Source organism: Dermacentor albipictus, chromosome 8, assembly GCF_038994185.2.
Source record: "Dermacentor albipictus isolate Rhodes 1998 colony chromosome 8, USDA_Dalb.pri_finalv2, whole genome shotgun sequence".
NCBI classification, from domain to species: Eukaryota; Metazoa; Arthropoda; class Arachnida; order Ixodida; family Ixodidae; genus Dermacentor; species Dermacentor albipictus.
This window is the reverse complement of record NC_091828.1, coordinates 12,925,463-12,948,955: the sequence shown is the minus strand read 5'-3', so window position 1 is coordinate 12,948,955 and position 23,493 is coordinate 12,925,463. Positions and strand designations below refer to the sequence as shown.

The 23,493-nt window shown below is 47.6% G+C and overlaps 1 protein-coding gene across 10 annotated transcripts in view; it reads right to left on the bottom strand.

Moving 5' to 3' along the window:
* LOC139048619 (microtubule-associated serine/threonine-protein kinase 2-like) overlaps positions 1-23,493 on the bottom strand; it is a 705,675-nt gene that overhangs the window by 243,129 nt on the left and 439,053 nt on the right. For all 10 annotated transcript variants that reach the window (XM_070523057.1, XM_070523062.1, XM_070523063.1 and 7 more), the window contains one exon: positions 10,886-10,956. In XM_070523057.1, the coding sequence (XP_070379158.1) occupies positions 10,886-10,956 (71 nt within the window). The remainder of the gene's footprint in view (positions 1-10,885; positions 10,957-23,493) is intronic.

Genomic DNA, 23,493 nt, shown 5'->3' with positions numbered 1-23,493 from the left:
TCTTGAGGGATAACAGCAACCTGCTGTTCATGATCGGAGAATGCCTGCCAATCGCACCCCAGCCTATTCTTATTCTTCTGATTTTTTCAGTCTCATGGTTCGGATCCGCGGTCACCACCTGTCCTAAGTTGATATAGTGCCTTACCACTTCCAGTGCCTCGCTACCTATTGTAAACTGCTGTTCTCTTCCTAGACTGTTAAACATTACTTTAGCTTTCTGCAGATTAATTTTTAGACCCACCCTTCTGCTTTGTTTTTCCAGGTCATTGAGCATGCGATGCAATTGGTCCCCTGAGTTACTAAGCAAGGTTATTTCATCAGCGAATCGAAAGTTACTAAGGTATTCACCATGAACTCATATCCGAAATTCTTCCTAATCAAGGTCTATAAATACCTCCTGTAAAGACGCTGTCAATAGCATTGGGGAGATCTAATCACTTTGCCTGACGCCTTTATTTATTGAGATTTTGTTGCTTTCTTTATAGAGGACTACGTTGCCTGTGGAGCCGCTGTAGATATCTTTCAACATCTTTACATACGGCTCACCTACACCCTGATTCCGTAATGCCTCCATGACTGCTGAGGGTACGACTGTATCAAAGGCTTGCTTGTAATGAATGAAAGCTATATATAAGGGTTGGTTATATTCCGCGCATTTCTCTATCACCAGATTGACACTGTGAGTATGGTCTATTGTTCAGTAGCCTTTACGAGATCCTGCCTGGTCCTTTGGTTGACAGAAGTCTAAGGTGCTCCTGATTCTATTTGCGATTACCTTAATAAATACTTTTTAGGCAACGGATGAGGAGGGAAGAAAATAACATCCACGACAAAGTAACCCCACAGCAAGACCTTAATCACATTCAAGAATGGTGTGAGAAGTGGATTCTATCTCTTAACCCGAACAAATGCATGCTTGTCTCCTTTTCCCCCCGTAAAAAAGCCTTACTTCTTTCATATAATATCGCAAACGCCCTGTAGATTCAGTATCATCGTTCAAATATCTATGTGTCACACTGTCCAATCGTCTTGCTCGGAATGAGCTTGTAGCTAACATAATTCTATCCGCTAATAAAATACTGGACTTTCTAAAACGTCACCTACGTCATGCGCACAAGCACGTAAGGTTGCTCGCGAACCAGTCACTCATCATATCAAACTCGAATATGCCTCCGCCGTATGGACCCAGCCCTAAACATATCTCATAAACGATCTAGAGTGAATCCGAAATCACGCCGCCCGATTCGTTCACTCCCTGCAGTCATATGAAATCAGCGTTTCATCGTTAAAATCACAGTCCGGATTATCACAACTCATTGTTCGCCGTCGTATCGCCACCCTACCCCATTCAAAAATTTTTTTCATTCTTCACTCAACCTAGTGCCTTTAAGAATCCCCCTGACATACATTTCACACCGCACCGGCCGTCCACTTCCACTGTCCCGTTTTCGCTCCAGAACTGTCACTTCTTCCGTCTTTTCTCCCCCGTGCAGCCAAAGATTAGAACAACCTTCCCAGCTCTATTGTTTCCATCACCTACCCATCTACTTTCATTTCAAATTTAACAAATAAGCTGTGTTGTTAAAATGAATGGGTCCAAATGTATTTGTTTAAGTAAAAACCCCCACTTATGTAATACTTCCCCGTGGGGTCCTTACAGTAATAAAAATGAAAAAAAAATGAATTTAAGAAAAAATACGCCGAATAAAACTCATTCATAGAAATTACAATGAATAAAGGAAGGCTTTCACTGTCACACTAAACAAAATGATTCGCGATCACGCATGTCTCAACCCTTCCATCTCTTAGATAATATTCGAATTGCCATTTTTATGACATATTATTTGATATCAATGACGCTAACCTGCTAAAAGTACATCGCATTAAACAGAACGAGTCACCAGTGATCACTAATGATTCGGAATAATCAATTTACAATGGTAACTAAAATATTAATGCGATCGCTTTTTGATTGATACCAATGGCGGCTTGCACGAATGAAGGTTACGACTGTGATACTAAACAAAGTGATTTGCGATCACTAATGACTCGGTCCTACCACCTCCCAGTTATTGGAATTTAATCATCGTTGTATGAGTTTTCATTTTATTTCTATTGCGCCCACATTGTACAAAATGCGACAAGGTCATACTGAGCGTATCACTAGTAATCAGTAATAACCGGGTGAAGTCGGTCCGGAGAGGTAACCAAAGAAATTGTAATTTAATTACTTTTGGAATATCAATGACGACGTACAGGGTCGTCCTATTTGAAAGGGAACACGCGAGCGCGTGGCCTGTGCTCTGCGGCGGCTACCTAGAGCGCCGGTCAGGGGCAGCGAGAGGACGCACGTCCGCTTTTGGCGTCATCTATTGACGGTCAGAATGACTAGGCATGGCCGATTGGAAGCGCCTACTGGACTCCCTTCCCCGTATTACTGATGCGCAAGGAGCGGGGCCTGCAGCGCGAGCGCGATTTGCCGCCGCCGCCGCCGCCGCCGCTGCCGCCTTCTTACAGCCCACGCTGCAAGAAGTCTTCTTGCAGCGTGGGCTGTAACTTGCTGGTGTCGACAGCGCGTGCCTGACTTCACGTACTCGTTTAAGGCGTGGCAACACTGGGTCGATACCGACAAGACGCTCACGCCGACGATTGACCGACTATTCAGCAATGGAACCAACATAGCAAGCAGACAACGACGCAACCCTATACTACGTAACCAGCGAGCGCGAGTTGTCGTACTGCGACGCGCTTTCTTGTCTACGGTAGTGACAAAATCGGCGTGCCGACCATCGTTCAACCAAACCCCGCGGGATCGGCCGTCGAACCAACAACACGATAGTGATAGCGTGTTCGTTTCTATGTATAATTGCTCGCGCTTAAAATGAGTTAAACAAACCTCGTCCCTCTCAAACCGCGCATAAGAAGTTTCAGCCAGTATTGATGCTGTCAGCCAAGATTAAGCCTGGCACAGTTCGTGGATCCGCTACTGGCAGTCATGAAACGATATGTAACCAGTTAGGCAGAAGGAAATTGCTCTTTTTTGTTCAGTTTTGGTCTTAGCGATTTGAAATCAACTACATTTCACTTAGCGTCATGCGTACACAAGAAGCCGCAAACGGTGACATAGCGCTATGCCTATGTCGCCGTTGCCAATGTCGCCATAGCGTACCCATAGGCTGGCGGTCGCATTCGCCACGTAGATGGATGGCTCTATGTGTGTTATGCTGACACATTTCTCAATTCCAGAGATTCACAGCTTACTCTCTGCGTCGAATGGAGAACAAGGGATGGTGCATTCGGTATACAGCAGCATAAACAACCGTATGGCTCAGTTACACCAACGGTGTCAGTGATGGCAGATGGCAGCCGCATTTTCACGAGAACAACACGACCTATAAATGAGCATTGATGCAAGCAGTTTTCTCTAATAATGTTTTATGGCACGCGGAAACTGTAAGAATGATGGAGTTAAACAAAAACGAGAATCTGTTCTAAATTAACAGCCCGTGATATATTGTTACAGTTGAGGCGTTTTTATTTACAGATGATGGATGTCTGGGAAAAACGGTCCAGCGCCGGTTTCGTATTGCACTCCGCACCAAAAAGAACCATTGTCCTCCTCCTCTTCCCTTCACCTCAACCAAGGCGAAACCTTCCCTTTTCCGTAAAAATTACATTATGGGGTTTTACTTGCCAAAACAACTTTCTGATTATCAATAAGAAGGAAGGGGCTTAACCGAGGGGTCCGATTTCTGATTGGTCATATATCATAAAAAGCCAACAAACACTGACATTGGGGAACATTGGGATAACTTTGGGGAAAATACTCGTGCTTAGTAAAAGAAATAAAGAAATGGTAAATTAATAGAAATGAAAGCGGACGAAAAAACTTGCCGCAGGTGGGGAACGACCACACAACCTTCGATTTTCACGCGCGAGGCTCTACCGATTTGAGCTGCCGTGGCGCCGTTTCCCCATTCTCTTTCTTAGGTATTTACGTTTTTCTAGTAGAACCCAGGGAGTGTTAGCGAGGGCCACCACTCACAGACCTCGGCGGTGGACTTGGAACATCCTTTCTGCTGCAGGAGTCAGAGAACGGGACGGCAAGTTATTTTTTCGCCCACTTAATTTCCTATAATTTATCGTTTCTTTGTTTCATTTATTAAACACAAGTAATTTACCCTATGTTGTCCTCGGTTGTCTGTGTTTGTTGGTTTCTTATGATATTTCTGATAATGAGGCACGCCGTGGTGGAGGACTCTGGAACTATCGTTTACCTGGGCTTCTTCAACGTGCACCTAAATTTTAGCACACGTGAGTTTTCGCCCCCACCTAAATGCGGCCGCCGTGGCCGGGATTCGATCCCATGACCTCGTGCTCAGCAACCCAACACCATAGCCACTGAGCGACCATGGCGGCTCCCCGTTTCGTAGACGAAGCTCATCATGGGAGTTAGGGCTGAGTGATAGTGTGATATAGCTTCAGAAGAACTTCAGTTTGGCCTAGTTGGTGTTTACTGCATATTATATTGACCGCAAATAAAGACTGGGAGAGTGGAAGACAACACAAAAATGACACGGCTGGTCGTTTTTGTGTTTTGTGTGGAGGTGACACGACCCGCGTCATTTTTGTGTTCTCTTCCGCTGTCCCCGTCTTTATTGCGGTCAATATGATATGCAGTGATATAGCTTGAGGCGCGTAACATGTGTGAGGTAAGTAGCGCTACAGCGGCATCCTGGTAACTTTACACGGGCGACCACTTCTGTTAAATCACTAATGTGGTGAATGACTGTGATGGGACCGCTATACTGAGCCAAAATTTTTTTGCATAACCCGAGTCTGTCACTGAGGGGTCCACAACGATACCGAGTCATCTTTTCGAATGGCACTGAGTCATGGCGGTGGTCATGCCACTCTTCGGAGCGATCTTGTGCTGCAAATCTACGCAGATGATAAATTTGTCAGGCATTTTCAGCACTGCACAAAGTTTCGGCAACTGAGTTCTCTTTATAGAGCATGAAAGGGAAAATAGCATCGAGACAGATGCGAGGTGCCTGAGCATAGAGCAGATGGAAATGTGGGATGTCCGTGGTTTCGTGCTTCGCTGTATTCTAGGCATAGGTGATAAACGGTAAAGTGTCATCCCAGTTCTTGTGATTGGATGACACCTATATAACCAGCATATTGGTCAGGGTGCGTTTGGTACGTTCGACAAGGCCATTCATCTGAGGATGATATGGTGTTGAGTGCTGGAACTGCGAAATCCAGAGTCTAATCAATTCTGCCACAGCGTCGTCGATGAATTGGTGGCCACGGTCACTGATGACTACATGAGGCGGACCATGGCGAAGGGTTACCCAGCGTAAGAAGGCAGCGATGCAAGAGGCTTGTGAGGAAGTTATCGCAGCGGTTTCCTCGTATCTAGTAATGTGAGCGGCACAGATGATGACCCAGAGATTATCGTTCGACGATCATGGACATGGTCATAGCAGGTCGATACCAACTTGCTTGAAAAGTGTAGTTGTTGGCGCCACAGTATGAAGAAGGCCTTGCGGAGTGCTTGTAGGTCGCTTATGTTGCTAGCACTTGTGGGAGCCCGACACCACACGTATTGCTAGTTGAATTTCGCATCTTAGGCCAGTAAAAGCGCTCCTTTTTTCGATGTAAGATGCGAATGAATCCAAGATGGCCTGACGTTGGATAATTATGCATGACACGGAGAACGTCACATTGCAGGCTTTCGGGAAGAAACCAATAAATACAGCATGCCACTTGCTGAGTGATTTGTCTTGTATAACAGTCCTTCACGAAGACAAGAACAACCACTGGCCTTGCTACTGCATATATCAACAACCAGATGGCCTAACATAAGTCATTGCGCTTGTGCCGCTGAAAATGGTGGCGCCAGGAAGCGTGTGAGAAACAGCATTAAAGCAGGTGTCGAGATTGCACGCGTTATCCTCCGTAGTGGACAGAAGGTGAGAAAGGCAATCAGCGTTGGCAGGACAACTTACACTTTTGTACGAAACAATGCAGTCAAATTCTCAGAGCCCTAAAGACCAGCGCGCTAGACTACCGAAGGTATCATGGTTACAAGCCAGCATAAGGAATTATGGTCGGTTACAATGGTGAATGGGAGCCGGTAGAGGTAGCAACAAAACGTCTGAACAATAAATACAGCCTCTAAGCATTGTTGCTCTTACTAAGCGTTGTTTCATTTAGCCTTGCTGAGAGAACGGCTCGCATGGCTCCCACGTACTCTTCATTATTACGCCGATTCCACTGGTGTCACTGTGGGCTTCAGTAGGAGCAGACGAATCGAAGTGGCGAAGATGGGTTCTGATGTCAGCAGATACTTAAGAGAATGCCTCGTCGCATTAAGGCGCCCACTCGTTTGTAGTATGTGTGCCACTCATCCACGTCCTCGCCAGGTTTGCATTCGAATGTGAGAGGCTCTACAGGTACTGACGCTGCCGGGGACCAGCCGCGGCTGATGCAGATACCGAAGGCTCTTCTGTGACCCGTGCAGGGGCGGAAGCTCCAGGAACTGGGACATCCTGGGTTCCAGTTTCGAGACAACTCGACCATCAGCGGCAACGGAGGCCGGCAACCAAGGCGGCGGCTTCGGCGTAGATGAGGTGAACATTGTTTAACTGCGCGAGCAAACGAACCACAAAGACAGCGAGGGACAAGGACGGGCGCAGACTGCGCCCGTCCTTGTCCCTCGCTGTCTTTGTGGTTCGTTTGCTCGCGCAGTTAAACAATGTTCGCTAATACCTACCAACTCGCCCAACAACAAGTTCTACTAAACTATAGATGAGGTGGTTAGAGAACCGTGCTGCTTGGTTGAGTAGCCAGCACTTCCACCACAACACTGTTGCGGACGAGGGGTGCATATTTAAGGATGATGGATGAGTCTAGAAAAAGCATTTCAGCACCGATTTCGTTCTGCTCTCCGCGAGAAAAAGATTTGTCGTCCTCTTCCTCTTCATTTTTCCTCATTCAAGGCGCTAAAGTATGTATCTCGATCACACCTGCCGTTGTTGAAAGGCTTCGGCCGCTCATATTGACTGGTCTCAGGGTAAAACAACATGGCACAAATGCGCATATAAGAATGCTTTCCTACGTTTTAGCATAATTTCCTACCAGCCATTCATCTTTTCGACAATATTGGATGCTAACAACCACCAGTGGCCCTACATGTCGATGTAAACAAGTGCACCGCTATGATAAATCTGACGCGGAAGGCTGCGCTGGAACGCTTCTTGAATATGCGAAATGTCTAAATGTCTAAACAGAAAACAGAAGGCGAGCTCCAAGTGCAGAAATCACCGACAAGAAACTCCAAGGCAACCATGTCGGCAAACGTAACGCAGCGTGGCTTAATCGGCCGCACTGTTTGCACAAGAGCACACCCAAGCACGCTCATCCAGTTATCAGCGAATTCTGCATGATTTCTAGGAAGGACATCATACCCCAGAGATGTCATTATATTGTTACCTAGAGGAAGCTATATGCACAAATATATTTACAGCTATTTATATGGGGAAAGTTACATGGGGAGAAGCTAATCGCGCAGGCTGGCACAATGGTCTCAGTTATAGGAAATAGTCTATCGCTTCCTCTATCACTTCCTCTTCGTGTCGCTCTTGCGCGCACGATCTTTTCCAAATCCACCGTAATAATGTAATTATTCGCGATCCTCGAAACTCAACCAAGGCACATTCATTTTGACTGCAGGTACACAAATCAACTGGCGAATGTCCCAGCACCCTTCAAAAAAACATTTTGCGCGGCATGCGGCAGAGGGAAACACAGGGAAAATGAAAACGGCTGATTGCGCAGGATCAGCCGAAAAATCACGGCAACGAAGGCTCCGCCTCCGTTAGCGTGAATTTTCGAGCCATCCCTTTCCAATCGCTTAATGAACAATTGGTAACGAGCGCTCTGTGTGGGGAGGTTCATGTGTGGGCGCCTGTGTGGATGTGCACGTGAATGCGAGAGTGCAAAAATTGTGCTTATTACTTTCAATATGACGAGTTACCAACTAGCCCAAGAGCAATTTCTTCTAAACCAGCCAGAATGTAACCAATAAATTAAGTGTATTGTCGCGAACTGTTCAGGCACAATACGAGCACGGCAATAATGTTAACGGTTCCCCTGTAGGTAGCTACGGCCAAAGTATACTACATAACTAGGCCTACATATTAGCACGAACATAACGGTCAAAGCATATTTAGCACCAGCAAACAAGGACGGAAAGGAGACGACACCACAATGCGCTAACTTCAACAACTTGATTTTTCAGAAATACACCTATATAACTCATACGCAGTGGCGCCACCTCATCCAAATCTTAACCATCCAAAAAGCCGACTCCTTATCTAACAAGTCGACTGAAGGGGCACTAACACACGTATCACTATTCCGCCAGATAGCCTGAGCCCCATGTCTCGCACATCTTTATCCTTGTGCTTCGCAAGAACCCGGCAGGATCCATATACCGGCGCACAGCCGCAATCCTGACAGTGAGTTGACAGATGACCGTATTGCTTATTTTTCGCGTTTAGGCAATGTTCCCGTAATCGGTCATTAAGGCATCTACCTGTCTGACTAATGTATTTTTTGCCCCAGGACAGCGGAAGCTCATATACAACAGCTTCTACGCAACCCACTGGTGCTTTTCGATGATTCATAGAGCATCCGGCAGCTAGCTGGCGTACGGTACGGGTCCGTTAATCGACATATTTTTGCCAGGTTTTCTGGTGCTGAAAATATTACTTTTGTGTCCACCCGGCTAGCCATTTTCTTAAAATTATGTGCCGTTCTATGCAGGCAGAGCACTACCGCTACCTTCCTTCTGCGTTGCGTCCGTTGATTTGCCGCGTCGCGAATTGTGCTATCTGACCTGCACCTTTTTAACAGCCCCTCTGCGACCGAAACTTGCACTGATTCCGGAAATCCTACTGCTGATAACCTTCCCGACTGATGCATACGACTCGTACAGATGTTACGGTGGCAAGACTTTTTAAAGCACTTCCAAAGCATAAGTTGGCAATGCTCCTCTTGACGAGCTTCGAGTGGGCTGCTGACCGATAGAATAACAGGGGCTTAATAACTCTAGGTTTAATCCCAGCACGTGTGCCGTTCCATGAACTCGAGCTGAATATCTAGGAAACGCAGCACGTTATCGGTGAGCTCTTCAATCGTGAGCGTAAGTGGGATAAGGCCTGCAGAAAAAACTTCGTAAAGCTTGCCTACTGCAAACCGTGCGTCTGGTTGAAAAAGGACGAGATAGTCGTCAACGTATCTGACAACTTTAACCACCCTGGTACGGACAAGGTACGGGACAGGTGTTTTTTTATTTTGAGCTAGAAAAATGTAACTTAGTATGGGCGCCAAACATGCACCAATGCAAACATCTTGCTTTTGAATAAATATGTCGTCATTGCATGCTGAATTTGTAGAGTCAAGATAGGAACGTGCAACGATAACGTGCTGCGTTTCCTAGATATTCAGCTCGAGTTCATGGAATGGTACACATGTTGGGTGCATAAACCTAGAGCTAATAAGCCCCTAATATCTTATCGGTCAGCCTACTCGAAGCTCCTCAAGATGAGCATTGCCAACTTATGCTTTGGAAATGCTTTGAAGAGGTCTTGCCACCATAAAATCTATACGAGTCTTATGGATCAGTCCGGAAGGTTATCAGCAGCAGGGTTTCCAGAATCAGTGCTAGTTTCGGTCGTAGAGGGGCTGCTAAAAACGTGCAGGTCAGATAGCACAATTCGGGACGCGGCAAATCAACGGACGCAACGCAGAAGGAAGGTAGCGGTAGTGCTCCGCCTGCATAGAACGGCACATAATCTTAAGAAAATGGCTAGCCGGGTGGACAGAAAGTGATCTGTGCAGCACCAGAAAACCTGGCAAAAATATGTCGATTACCCGACCCGTGCCGTAAGCCAGCTAGCTGCCGGATGCTCTACGAATAATCGAAAAGCACCAGTGGGTTGCGTAGAAGCTGTTGTATATGAGCTTCCGCTGTCCTGTGAGAAAAATACATCGGACATACAGGGAGATGCCTTAATGACCGATTACGCGAACAATGCCTAAACGTGAAAAATAAGCAATACGGTCATCTGTCAACTCACTGTCAGGATTGCGGCTGCGCGCCGTTATGGATCCTGCCCGGGTTCTGGCGAAGCACAAAGATAAAATAGTGCAAGAGATTATTGAGGCTCAGGCTATCTGGCCTAATAGTGATACGCGTGTTAGTGCCACTTCGGTCGATTTGTTAGATAAGGAGACGGCTTTTTTGGATGGCTAAGATTTGGATGAGGTGGCTCCACTGTGTATGGGCTACATAGGTGTATTTATGAAAATCAAGGTGTTGAAGTTAGCGCATTGTGGTGTCGTCTCCCTTCCGGCCTTGTTTGCTGGCGCTAAATATGCTTTCAGTTTACCAACACGCCCAACAAATGGCAATAACGGTCAAGTGCGGCAATGTGAACTAAATAGGTGAAAATGCAATTAGCGCGAAAACGAAACAATAGTGATATATTGGTGTAAGGATTCTGTCGCGTAATGTCAGAGCACCAGGCCAGGAGTGCGCTTATGCCAATTTTATCTGTAGGTGCGTGGCTGCAGCTCTCATCTGCCTCACACAGCCACGGCGGATTTTTTGCAATAAAGGGCCGTCTATGGTTGGAGAAGGGGCACACACAGATCACGCATAGAAATTTCTATATCGTTTGCCTTGGAGATGTAAACTCCCACAAGTAGCCCAGCAGCAGGCCGGGGTACATCTAAACCCTATATAAAAACCAGTGAGTTTATGCTCGCACCGGTATTAGGACCACCTCGCGTATAAGAATCACGGACTCACATAGTCCGTGGCAAACTTTCGTCGTGTCGAAGTCTATGACTTTCAGTCGTCCACCGGGCAATATGAGCATACTGAAAAAGACAAAAAAAGCAGAGAGTGTTTTATGAATGAATAGCTAAGCGCATTTTATTCTATAAGCACGTTAGTGGAATATTACTTGAAGCAAACTTCGCCTGCTCAGAAACAAATTTGCTACTACTAACTTTGACCGGCGCGAAGCAAACGAGAAGAAAGACGAGGAAGACGAAGAAACACAGACGAGTGCAGAAACATGTTAGTCTCTTTTCAAGGGTCAAGCAATTTACGGCTTTCGTCTGTGTTTTCTCGTGTACCTACCAGATTCCTACTTCTTAGTACTGCTGTTCGGCGGAGATCTATATTCATGACACTATGGAATGACTGGCCTGACGGAAGCTTAAAACATTTTAGTGCTTAATCAGCGCAACACATTCACGAGACGCACAGAAAAGAAACACACACCACAGAGTGCTACTTGCAACTATAGTTGTATTCCCTTGTCAGTGGAATAAATACATGAAGATACTCAAAGGGGGAGAGCGACAAAAAAAAACTTTACAAACAGGGCCATCCACCAATGACAAGCCGGATTTGGTGGATGGCCCAGTTTGTAAAGTTTTTTGTCGCTCTCCCCCTTTGATCATCTTTATATATTCATTCCACTGACAAGGGAATAATACTATTCTTGCATGTAGCACTCTGTGGTGGATGTTTCTCTTTTATGTGTCTCGTCAAAATGTTTCACACAATCGAACCTCTGCTATGCTATATTACCACGCCCAGTCTTCAACCTTAGGTTAAAAGAATAATAGACACCTACTAGCCGCTTGTCTTTGTCTCTAACAGATACCAGCAGCGATTTAAATATTCGCGACGTCTTATTGCATCATTTGCAGCCTTGATATTTTTCTAAAACTGTCCTGCCATCAGCTTCGCCAGAATTCGGACAATGGCATACAAACATTTTTTTTTTATGGTTAACATGTACACAAGAAACAATGTCCGATTTATTTTCGATGACTGCCAAACACGCACTGGCGCATATATGCCACCTACCCTGGTTCTTGCCATGAAACTGAGTGACATTGTAACTCCAACACGAAATATAAATTAACGAGGAACAAGTTGTGCAGATCCCAAGCTCAGTGCCAATTGACGTTATGACAAGCATATTTCAGGCAGCTGGCAATGAGACATTCTTTTGGGTCCCTAGAGCGTTACTAGGTTGACCAACTCATTTGCGTAAATCCCGTATTTTGTGTGTCACACTACTAAAGGGAACTAAAATGAACGCGAGTGTGCGTCTGTGAGACGAAGCAGCAAGACCACGACTGCGGTAACAACGAACGCATTATTTCTACGAGCCATTGAATTGGTGTGATTGATTGGCACGGAGAGGTGAGAAGGGTAAGAAACCCCGAAACAAAACTTTAACAGACGGCAGCGCGTCGTATCACTTATATTATGCAAACGGGTCCCACGGCACGAACATACTATAGCTGTAGTCATTCTTCTTTACGGTCATTCGAACGAGTGGCACGGTGCAGCTTCTCGCCTTGGCCGAGCCGCGATCACGCTGCCACAGTTGCAGCGCTGTGTTATTCGGCTTAGTACGTGCATCACGAAAGAGCATGCCTTGATGTTTTAGTAAGCGCCCTGGTAACGACGACAAGGGCCGCGAAAGTACGGTATGACCTTTGTAAGGAACAAGGAAGCGGAACGTTGCTGTCAGGTGCTCTGAAATCAACGCTAGCGAAAAACTTGCTTTCAATCACTTTTTCAGCGGACACAACCACAACCCGATGTTCCGCTGCCGTTATGCCGGGATGCTGATCGGGCCACCTGGCTCGAGCTCCGATACCACGCTAGAATCAGAAGTGAGAATTGGATTAGGGAGCTGTTTTAACGATGAGAAGTCCATCATGGCACCGCAGTCACGAGTCATCCGCTGAAATCATTGCACGGCTCGGTCCACAGCGTCAGTATAAGTTCTTGTCATGGTTTCTGAACCCACGCATGCATGTCGTCAATTTATGTCGTTTTTGTCATGCCTGCCATGACAATCATAGGAATCATATCGTGGCTTCACATTCAGACTATGTAATTTATGCTAATTATTTTATTGCAACAGAATTATACTGACACACCCGCCGCATTTGTGCCATCGCCATCGGCGTCGCCCTGATGTGTCGTACAAAGTCGAAGGGTGATAATACTGTCACGTGGTGGTGACGTTGAAGAACACAGTAGCAATACTGTGAAAGACAAAAATAGCTTTTATTGGGCGAACCTGTGCCCAGAAAAACAGGCTACCCTTATAGCACAACGACAGCGGCGAACACGGTCGGCGATCGTCGAAAATCTGATCAACGGGTCTAGCGCGTCGGGTTTTATACATCAAGCGTCGAATGTTCCAGACAAATCGTTGGGATCCACGTTCATTCCACAAAGTTCTACACCATTCGCGTCACGCGATGAAATCCGATAACATAAGGTTCGGCGACAACAGACAGTGAATAGAAGCATCGATAACTTTCTAAAAACTTCGGATACAGGCAGGCGCGTCCCGCGCTGTGCGATAACATTTGTTAGGCGGCGAAACGTGGTCGGCCGATAAAGATAAGTAACTGTCATTACCCCCCTCTTAAAAAACAACGACCCGATGCTGCAAACAAACAAAAGTAATAAAGAAAACACTCGTAGCAACGTAAACAACAAAATAAGGAAGTTCGCCAGCGTCCATAAAATGGTTTAAGGCGCACCACTTGGACCACTTCAGATCGTGCGCGGCGCCGCTGTGAATGCGAAATGCCATCTGGCATGACATAGTCCAGTGCGCCAATACGTCGGATGACCTTGTAGGGGAAATAGCGTCGCAGTAGTTTCCCACTGAGCCCTCGTTGGCGTATCGGGGTCCATACCCAAACACGGTCACCGGGCTGGTACTCGATGAAGCGTCGTCGGAGGTTGTAATGTCGGCTGTCGGTCCTCTGCTGCTTCTCGATCCGCAGGCGGGCGAGCTGTCGGGCTTCTTCGGCGCGCTGGAGATAGGTAGCGACGTCAAACTTTTCCTCGTCAGTGACGTGCGGCAGCATGCCGTCGAGCGTCGTTGTCGGGTTCCTGCCGTAAACCAGCTTCAATGGCGTGATCTGTGTTGTTTCTTGCACCGCCGTGTTGTAAGCGAAGGTTACATACGGCAGGACCGCGTTCCCCGTCTTGTGCTCAACGTCGACGTACATCGCTAGCATATCGACGAGGGCCTTGTTCAGGCGCTCCGTGACACCATTGGTTTGCGGGTGGTAGGCAGTTGTCCTCCTGTGACTTGTCTGGCTGTATTGCAGAATGGCTTGCGTGAGCTCTGCTGTAAAAGCCGTTCCTCTGTCGGTGATGAGGATTTCTGGAGCACCATGTCGCAGCAGGATATTCTCGACGAAAAATTTCGCCACTTAGGCTGCGCTGCCTTTTGGTAGAGCTTTAGCTTCAGCGAAGCGGGTGAGATAGTCCGTCACCACGACGATCCACTTATTCCCGGATGTTGCCGTCGGAAACGGCCAAAACAAATCCATCCCAATCCACTGGAATGGTCGACGAGGAGGTTTGATCGGCTGTAGTAAACCTCCTGGCCTTGTCGGTGATGTCTTGCGTCGTTGACAGACTCGGCATGCCATGACGTAACGGGCGACGTCGGCGGTCAGACGCGGTCAGTAATACCTTTCCTGTATTTTCGACAGCGTCCGGGAGATTTCGAGGTGCTCAGCGGTTGGACCGTCGTGTAAGGCGCGCAGTACCTCTGGACGCAGCGCCGACGGAACAACAAGAAGGTAGTTGGCGCGGACCGGTGAGAACTTCTGCACGAGTAGGTTGTTTTGAAGCGTGAACGAAGTTAATCCACGCTTAAATGCCCTAAGGACAACGTCAGTGTGCCCTTCCAAATACTGGACTAGGGCTTTTAGCTCCGGGTCCCCTCCTTGCTGTTCGGCGAAGTCTTCCGCGCTTATTATTCCGATGAAGGCGTCGTCATCCTCGTCATCTTGCGGTGGTGGGTCAGTGGGGGCGCGTGATAGGCAATCGGCATCTGAGTGTTTTCGTCCGGACTTGTATGTTACAGTGATGTCGTGTTCTTGTAGTCTGAGGCTCCACCGTTCCAGCTGTCCTGAAAGGTCCTTTAAGTTAGCTAGCCAACACAACGCGTGATGGTCGCTGACCCCTTTGAATGGCCTGCCATATACGTACGGGCGAAATTTCGCTGTAGCTCAAACGATTGCGAGGCATTCCTTTTCGGTTGTACAATAATTACCTTCCGCTTTTGACAACGAACGGCTGGCGTACGCTATGACGTGTTCATGTCCATCTTTTCTCCGGACTAGGACAGCACCGAGGCCTAGGCTACTGGCGTCAGTGTGTATTTCGGTATCGGCGTGCTCGTCGAAGTGCGCAAGTACGGGCGCCGACTGCATGCGTCTTTTGAGTTCTTGAAATGCTTCGGTCTGGGGCGTTTCCCACTTGAACTCGACGTCACATTTAGTTAGCTTTGTCAGCGGCTCAGCGATGCGTGAAAAGTCCTTGACAGATCCCCTGTAGTAGGCACACATGCCAAGGAATCAGCGCCCTGCCTTCTTGTCGATGGGCTGCGGGAACTTTGCAATGGCAGGTGTCTTCTGCGGGTCGGGGCGGACTCCAGACTTGCTAATTACGTTGCCTAGATACAGACGCTCATCTTAAGCAAAGCGGCACTTTTCTGGCTTCAGAGTGAGCCCTGATGACTTGATGGCCTCTAGTACTGTTGCAAGCCGTCTAAGGTAATAGTCGAAGTTTCCGGCGAAGACAACGACGTCATCCAAGTAAAGGAGACAGGCCTGCCACTTCAATCCTGCTAAAACCGTCTCCATCATGCATTGGAACGTTGCAGGCGCTGAGCACAGTCCAAATGGCATAACCTTGAACTCCTAGAGGCCATCTGGGGTGATGAAGGTGGTCTATTCGCGATCTCTTTCGTCGACATCTATTTGCCAATAGCCAGACTTGCGGTCCATCGACGAGAAGTATTTTGCATTGCAGAGCCGATCCAATGCGTCGTCTATCCTTGGGAGGTGATATACGTCCTTTTTGGTGATCTTGTTCAGACGACGGTAATCAACGCAGAAACGTAGGGTTCCTGCCTTTCTCTTCACTAGGACAACAGGGGATGCCCACAGGCTTTTCGATGGCTGGATGATGTCTTTGCGCAACATTTCGTCGACTTGTTCTCTTATAGCTTCACGTTCTCGCGGCGACACTCAGTAAGGGCTCTGGCGGAGTGGTCGAGCGCACTCCTCGGTGATTATGCGATGCTTGGCGACTGGTGTTTGTCGAATCCTCGATGACGTCGAAAAGCAGCCTTTGTATCGTCGGAGCAGACTTCTGAGCTTCTGTTGCTTAATCACGGGGAGACTTGGAATAATGTCGTAGTCTGGTTCGGGAACCATGGTGGTCGGTGTAGTTGCGGCGGAATCTGAGAGTACAAAAGCGTTACTGGTTTCCATAATTTCCTCGATGAACGCGATCGTCACGCTCTTGTCGATGTGCTTGAACTCCCGGCTGAAGTTTGTCAGCGACACTTCAATTTTCCCTCCATGCAGTCGAGCGATCCCTCTTGCGACGCAAATTTCATGGTCGAGCGGTAGATGCTGGTCGCCCTCGATGACGCCCTCTACGTCAGCGGGTGTTTCAGTGCCGACGGAACTAACAACGCTTTAGCGCGGCGGGATGCTCACTTGATCTTCGAGCACACTCAAGTTGTGGTGACCACGGAAGCTCTCCGATGGTATCGATTAATCTTGGGAAAGCGTTATCGATTTCGACTTCAGGTCGATGATTGCGTGGTGCTGGTTCAGGAAGTCAATGCCAAGAATGGCGTCTCGTGAACACTGCTGGAGGATAACGAAGGTGGCAGGGTAAGTCCGGTCATGAATGATAATTCTTGCCGTGCAGATTCCAGTCGGTGTAATGAGGTGTCCTCCAGCGGTCCGAATTTGGGGGCCCTCCCATGCAGTCTTAACCTTCTTCAACTGGGCGGCGATGTGTCCACTCATTACGGAGTAATCGGGCCCTGTGTTGACTAAGGCAGTTACTGCGAGGCCGTCGAGAAGCAGGTCAAGGTCGGTGGTTCTTTGTCCCGCGTTGCAGTTAGGTCTTGGCGTCGGATCACGGCTGGGTCGTGTTGAACTGCAGCTGGAAAGTCGACGTGACTTTCCAGCTTGAAGTCAAGACACTTGTAGTCAAGTGTCTTTCGTTAGTGTAGTCTTGGCTTCCTGACTTCGTCTGGACGGCGACATGTCGTCATTAGGTCGTCGAGATGGTTTCTTCGTCGTCTTCGTGGGCGGCGAAGGCTCTTCGTCATTTCGACCAACAGCAACCGCACCTCCACCAGTTGCTGCTTTTAGTTTTCCTGATATGGGCTCGCACAGCGGCCCCGCGCAGGGCCGGTCTATGGTCGGCGCTGCGGCGACAGGTAGCGGCCTGGTGATGGCGAATGCGACGGTCGTCGAGAGCTCCATTGAGTAGCGGCGAGGTAGTCAGCGTTATCGCGAGGGCATTCACCTTGCGGCGGGTGCGGAGTGTTGACGGTGAAACCTCGCAGTGCCAACTCCCTCTATGGGCATCGTCGGTAGACGTGACCCACTTGCCCGAAGTGGTAGCAGAGTGGGCGGTGGTCAGGAGCGCGCCAAACGTCTGTCGCGCTCGGGTAGCTGCACTGGGCGACGGGTGGGCGTGCTGGTGGTGGCGGCGGCGGTGGTTGACGGAATTGCAGCGCTACAGGGCCCTGACGCGGACGCGGGGGAGGATCTTGACGGCGTGCGACGGCAGCGTAGGTCATCGCTTCTGGCTGGGGTTGCGGTAATTGAGGTTGCACCTCCGGAACTCCAAGCGACCGCTGAACCTCATCCTTCACGTTATCAGCGATCGAGGCCACTTGAGGCTGCGACGACGGGAAGATCTTCTGAAGGTCCTCTCGTACGACTGCCCTGATAGCCTCGCGCAGGTCTTCGGAGGCCAGTGATTGAACTCCGGCGTAGTTGGTAGAGTTGTTGCGGCGGTCAAATTGCCGGTTTCGCATCTCGAGTGTCTTCTCGATGCTGGTGGCCTCACGAAGAAACTCGTTGACAGTCTTCGGTGGGCTTCGTACCATACCGGCGAGAAGTTCCTCCTTTACACCACGCATCAGTAGCCGGACTTTCTTTTCCTCGGACATTTCAGGGTCGGCATGGCGGAATAGGCGGCTCTTTTCTTCTGTAAAAATCGCGGTCGCCTCATTAGGCTCCTGCACTCGAGTTCATAGTAGTGCTTGGACTCGTTCTCGGCGTACGACGCTTGCGAATGTGTGTAGGAAGCCGCTTCGGCAAAGGTCCCAGGTCGTTAAGGTGGCTTCTCTGTTCTCGAACCACGTCCTGGCAGCGTCTTCCAAAGCGAAGAAGAAATGTAGCAGTTTCTCGTGGCTGTTCCAGCTGTTAAATGCAGCGACCCTCTCATACTTCTCGAGCCAGGTTTCCGGGTCCTCGAATGTTGAACCGAGGAACGTCGGGGGCTCCCTGGGCTGCTGCAGCACGACGGGGGACGCTGGGGCTGCCATTGTGGTGGACTTGGTTGCAATCTTCCTGCTCGTCTCAGGTAGAATTCCGTGCTCTGGGGGCAGTCCTTGCAGTCGGTGGCTAGCATTCCGGTCTTGGACGATGTTGGTTTTGTTCCCGGGCTTCGGGCTTGGATCGCGGCTTTGCGGGGGCATTCGGTACATGAACGCACAAGCACCTCCACCAGATGTCACGTGGTGGTGAAGTTGATAGACACAGAAGCAATACTGTGAAAGACAAAACTAACTTTTATTGGACGAACCTGTGCCGTCAAAAACAGGCTACACTTATAGCACAGTGATATCGGCGAACACGGTCGGCGATCGTCGAAAGTCTGATCAACGGGTCAAGCGCGCCGGATTTTATACATCAAGCGTCGAATGTTCCAGACTAATCGTTTAGACCCACGTTCATTCCAGAAAGCTCTACACCATTCGCGGCACGCGATGAAATCAGATAACATAAGGTTCGGCGACATCAGACAGTGAATAGAAGCATCGATAACTTTCCAGAAACTTCGGATACAGGCAGGCGCGTCCCGCGCTGTGCGATAACATTTGTTAGGTGGCGAAACGTGGTCGCCCGATAAAGATAAGTACACGTGGTAATATCTTCGGAGCGTGGTGCCATATGTGAGGGTGAAAGCTTGCGAGGGTGAGCGGACGATGGCGGCTTAATCTCACGCGTGCAAGGAAGGAAAGCGAGAAAGAAGCGCGCAGGGTTCCATCGTGCGCAAGGCACTGAGGTGCGGGGAGGGAGCGAGGGGGCGGCCTTTTACTTAGGGGGCTACTGCGTATGGTCAATGCCACCTAGGTAGAACAAGCCCGTTCACTGCTGTCCATGACGCCATGATACCTGGCCTGACTGCTATAGAATATAATGCTCCCGAGATGCTCCCGAGTACGCATTTGTGAATTTGATGTCAACGCTTTAGCCACACCAGTCTTGGCAATTAAAATTTCGGGCCAGGAAGCATGGCGGCGTGTATTCGAGTGAATAGGCCTTGTGCCATCTGGGCGGTTTTGGTATGGCACGGCCGTGCGTGCCCTGTCTTGAAAGGGATCTGGGATGAGTACAGAGTTTATGTGCGCCGACGGCTCATAGCTTCGTCTGCGCTGTGTTCTGTCCCTTAGTTCGTGCGGAAGCGAGAGGTAGCACGAAAGTCGATTCACTCTATGCGGCCGCGCTTCCTAACCCCGGTGTTTTGACAGCAATTTTTCGCTGACATCGAGTGAGATGTGTTCATGTCTGCTTGTGCGTACCATGCTGATTACTTTAATTAGTAAGCGAGTGTTTACAAGTTTATGTGGTCGATAAACTACTATCTTCACTACGTATAACTCTCTACTAATTTGCTAAGATCCTTGCTTAGTAACTCAGCGGACCAATGGCCATGCGTGTTTACTGACCTGGAGAGGCAACGCAGACGGGCGGGACAAAAAATTATTCTGCAGAAAACTAAAGTAACGTTTAACAGTCTCGGCAGAGAACAGCCTTTTACGATAGATAGCGAGGCACTGGAAGTGGTAAGGGAATACATCTACTTAATACAGGTAGTGGCTGGAGATCCGGATCATGAGACTGATATAGTCAGAAGGGTAAGAATGGGCTGGAGTGCGTTTGTCAGGCATTCTCAGATCATGAACAGCAGGTTGCCATTACCTCTCAAGAGAAAAGTGTATAACAGCTGTGTCTTACAAGTACTCACGTACGGGGCGGAAACCTGGAGGCTAACAAAAAGGGTTCTACTTAAATTGAGGATGACACAACGGGCTATTGAAACAAGAATGACCGGAGTAACGTTAAGGGATTAGAAAAGAGCAGATTGGGTGACGGAACAAACGTGCGGTAATAACATCTTAGTTGAGATCAAGAAAAGGAAACAGACATGCGCAGGACATGTAATGAGGAGAGAAGATAACTGATGGTCATTAAGAGTTACGAACAGGATTCCAAGGGAAGGGAAATGTAGCAGGGGACGGCAGAAAGTTAGGTGGGTGGATGAGATTAAGAAGTTTGCAGGGACAACATGGCCACAATTAGTAGATGACCGGGGTAGTCGGAGAAGTTTAGGAAAGGCCTTTGCCCTGCAGTTGGCGTAACCAGGCTGATTCTGATGAGGATGATGATGGTGATGATTAACTTGCTCTCGCAATCGAAAGTTTCACCATTCGGTCATCACTGTGACTTTTTATGAGCTACATGGCGTGAAATATAAGTAATGACACGCAGGTGTCTGTATACGCATATCCAGAAAATAGAGCAGACTCTCCAGCGCTATGTTATGACCAGCAAGCGAGAGAAGTGACCTTCCAGTCTATCCTACCCTGCTGCGACAAATCACTTCTTGAAGCTGACAATGCATCCCCCTCGTACAGACCAGCCGCGACACCAAGGCGAGATAGGTTTGGCGAACTTAGTGTTCATGGATTGCGCACTGCCACCGTCTTCGACGATGGAAGCAGGAAACTCCATCAAAAAGACGTTCGACGCCGTTTTCTCACGGCGACTACTAGTCGCCAAGGTTGTCTGACCGACGCTCCAGCTAATTGCTGAGTCATCCCAGACACCAATACGCGCCAATTTCAGTCAAGTGTGACAATCCCTGTCTACGAGGCTCCCCTGCTTTCTGTGTATTCCGTGATCAAAGGTACCGGAGTTATTGTTCCCACCCTCGCTCTCAACGCGGATCCTTCAGCGACTTTGGACGCTGCGATTCCAGAAAGGTGTGACGACAGAATTCCCTGGCCTATGGATCTAGGGAGGACAGAGATTTAAGCGGACTTTTTAGGCTCATCAGTGTTTCCTTCAATTCATTCATGTTAAACCGTTGAGATGTAACGTTGTCTACTGCTCATGTAGTTATCGTAAATTAACCCAATACTTTTCATTCTCAATGAGAACCAGTTCTTTTATCTTATTTATTTATTTATTTCACATACCCTAAAACGTCAAGGCATTATAAGGGGAGTGGGGTACATGCGAAAAACAGTAACTATTACTCAATTCTGTATAATGCAAGCGACATGAGCAGGGGGCGTAATCATTAGGAAATCAAATAACAAGAATACCATGACATTCAATTTATATAAACTAAGCGACATCTCAACTGTACAAAAGGAAAATACGGCGTGACAGCACTTGCGCAAATACAGCGCATGTGTCCACATGCATGGTCAAAGTTGAAAAAAAAGCAAACAAGGTTCGGCGGAAATGTGCGCTGTCTTTGATTGACACGATATCATCAGGAAGGTGGTTCCAGTCGTTCCTTGTGTGTGGAATAAATGAATATGAACACCTGATTCTGTCACAAAAAGTGCACTTACTTAACGATGGTGATCAACTCGAGATAACAGATAACTAGGTGCTAGAATTAGCTCGCTGCTAAGCATATGATGATGAAATACCTTATGAAATAGGCATAAGCGAAAAGCCTTCCTGCGCACTGATAAAGATGGTAGACATTAGTTGCTTTTCATAAAGTTATGGTAAAAGTATGATCGTAGCTTGAGTGAATGAAACGAGCGCAATTATTCCGAAGCATTTCAAGCGAACTAAAACGAGTAACATTTTATGGGTCCCAAAAAGCAGCTTATTCCAACGTCAATCGGACTAATAGTTAGATCGCCGCAAGTAGCCTAACATACGATTTGCGTAATTGATAATGGAGTCAATGTTACATTTCCAGGATAATTCCGATGATATAGTTGCACCTAAATAACGGTAGGATGAAACTTGTTCTAGCTGGACGTGGACGCAGGCACACACACGTCGCGTCATGTAACAGTAATCACTTTGCATTGCCTGGGGTTTAGTTCCATGAGCCAGTTTTTACACCAAGCGGCGATGTTATTTAGAACAGTCTGTAGAATTCCCTGGTCCTCATCATCACAAATCTCACCATACATAACACAGTCATCGGCGTATAGGTTAACTGAAGATGACTCACAATCGGACAAGTCGTTAAAGTATATTAGACAAAGTAATGGACCTGTAATAGAGCCCTGCGGAACCCCTGATGCTACGTTAATTAGGGAGAATCATGACCATTGACAGAGACATATTGTCAGCGATTGATTAAAAAGTATTCAAGCCAGGTGAGTACATCATGGTCAAAGTTTAAAGAGGAAAGTTTCTGCATAGGCAGCACACGAGTAACCCTATCAAAAGCCTTCGAGAATTGCAGAAAGGCGCAATAGATTCTGGAATTCTTGTCTAGTACAAAATGCAAGCGCTGAGTGAAAAGAAGCAATTGAATTTCACAAGAAAACGAACGCCTGAAGGCGCGTTGTGATGACGTCAAGAAAAAATTCGATTCCAAAAAGATAAAGATATGACTGTACAATTCGTGCTCCATCAATCGGCAAGGGATACTTGTTAGCGAAATGGGTCGATAATTTAATGGAGAATGTTTGAAGCTTGATGTGTAAACAGGAACCACCTTCCCAATCTTCTAATCAAAAGGAAGGATACCATGATCAAGCGACTGCAAAAAAAGATTAGCCAAAAACAAAAATTAGTAATATATAGTCTGTTTTCGAAATTTAGAGTTGATACTGCCAATTCCCCAAGACGAAGAAAGCTTTAGCGAGTCGATTAAGTGTACTATTCTATAGTGCTCGAACACGATAGCGGACATCAAGGGATAATCATAATGTGACATATATTTAACACAATCATGTCGCCATGAAGAACATTGTCCAAAAAAACTTTGTTAGACAGTGAGGCGCATAGTTCAGGTGGTGCAGGTTCCATTTTCAGAATTGTTAAAAGAAATAGCACTTGTTTCCGTCACATTTAAGCTTTATCAAAATGCTTTAGGATCCCTAATAAGAGGACTGTGAGACTGTTAGTAAAGTAAAACTTTTTGGTGCGACAAAGTGCTGCGCGGTATTTGGCTTCAACGTTGTGATATGCTTCCCAGTGGTTTCCTCTTCTTAACATTGCTGAACGAAATAAACGCTTTTTTTCTATTGGAAAAAC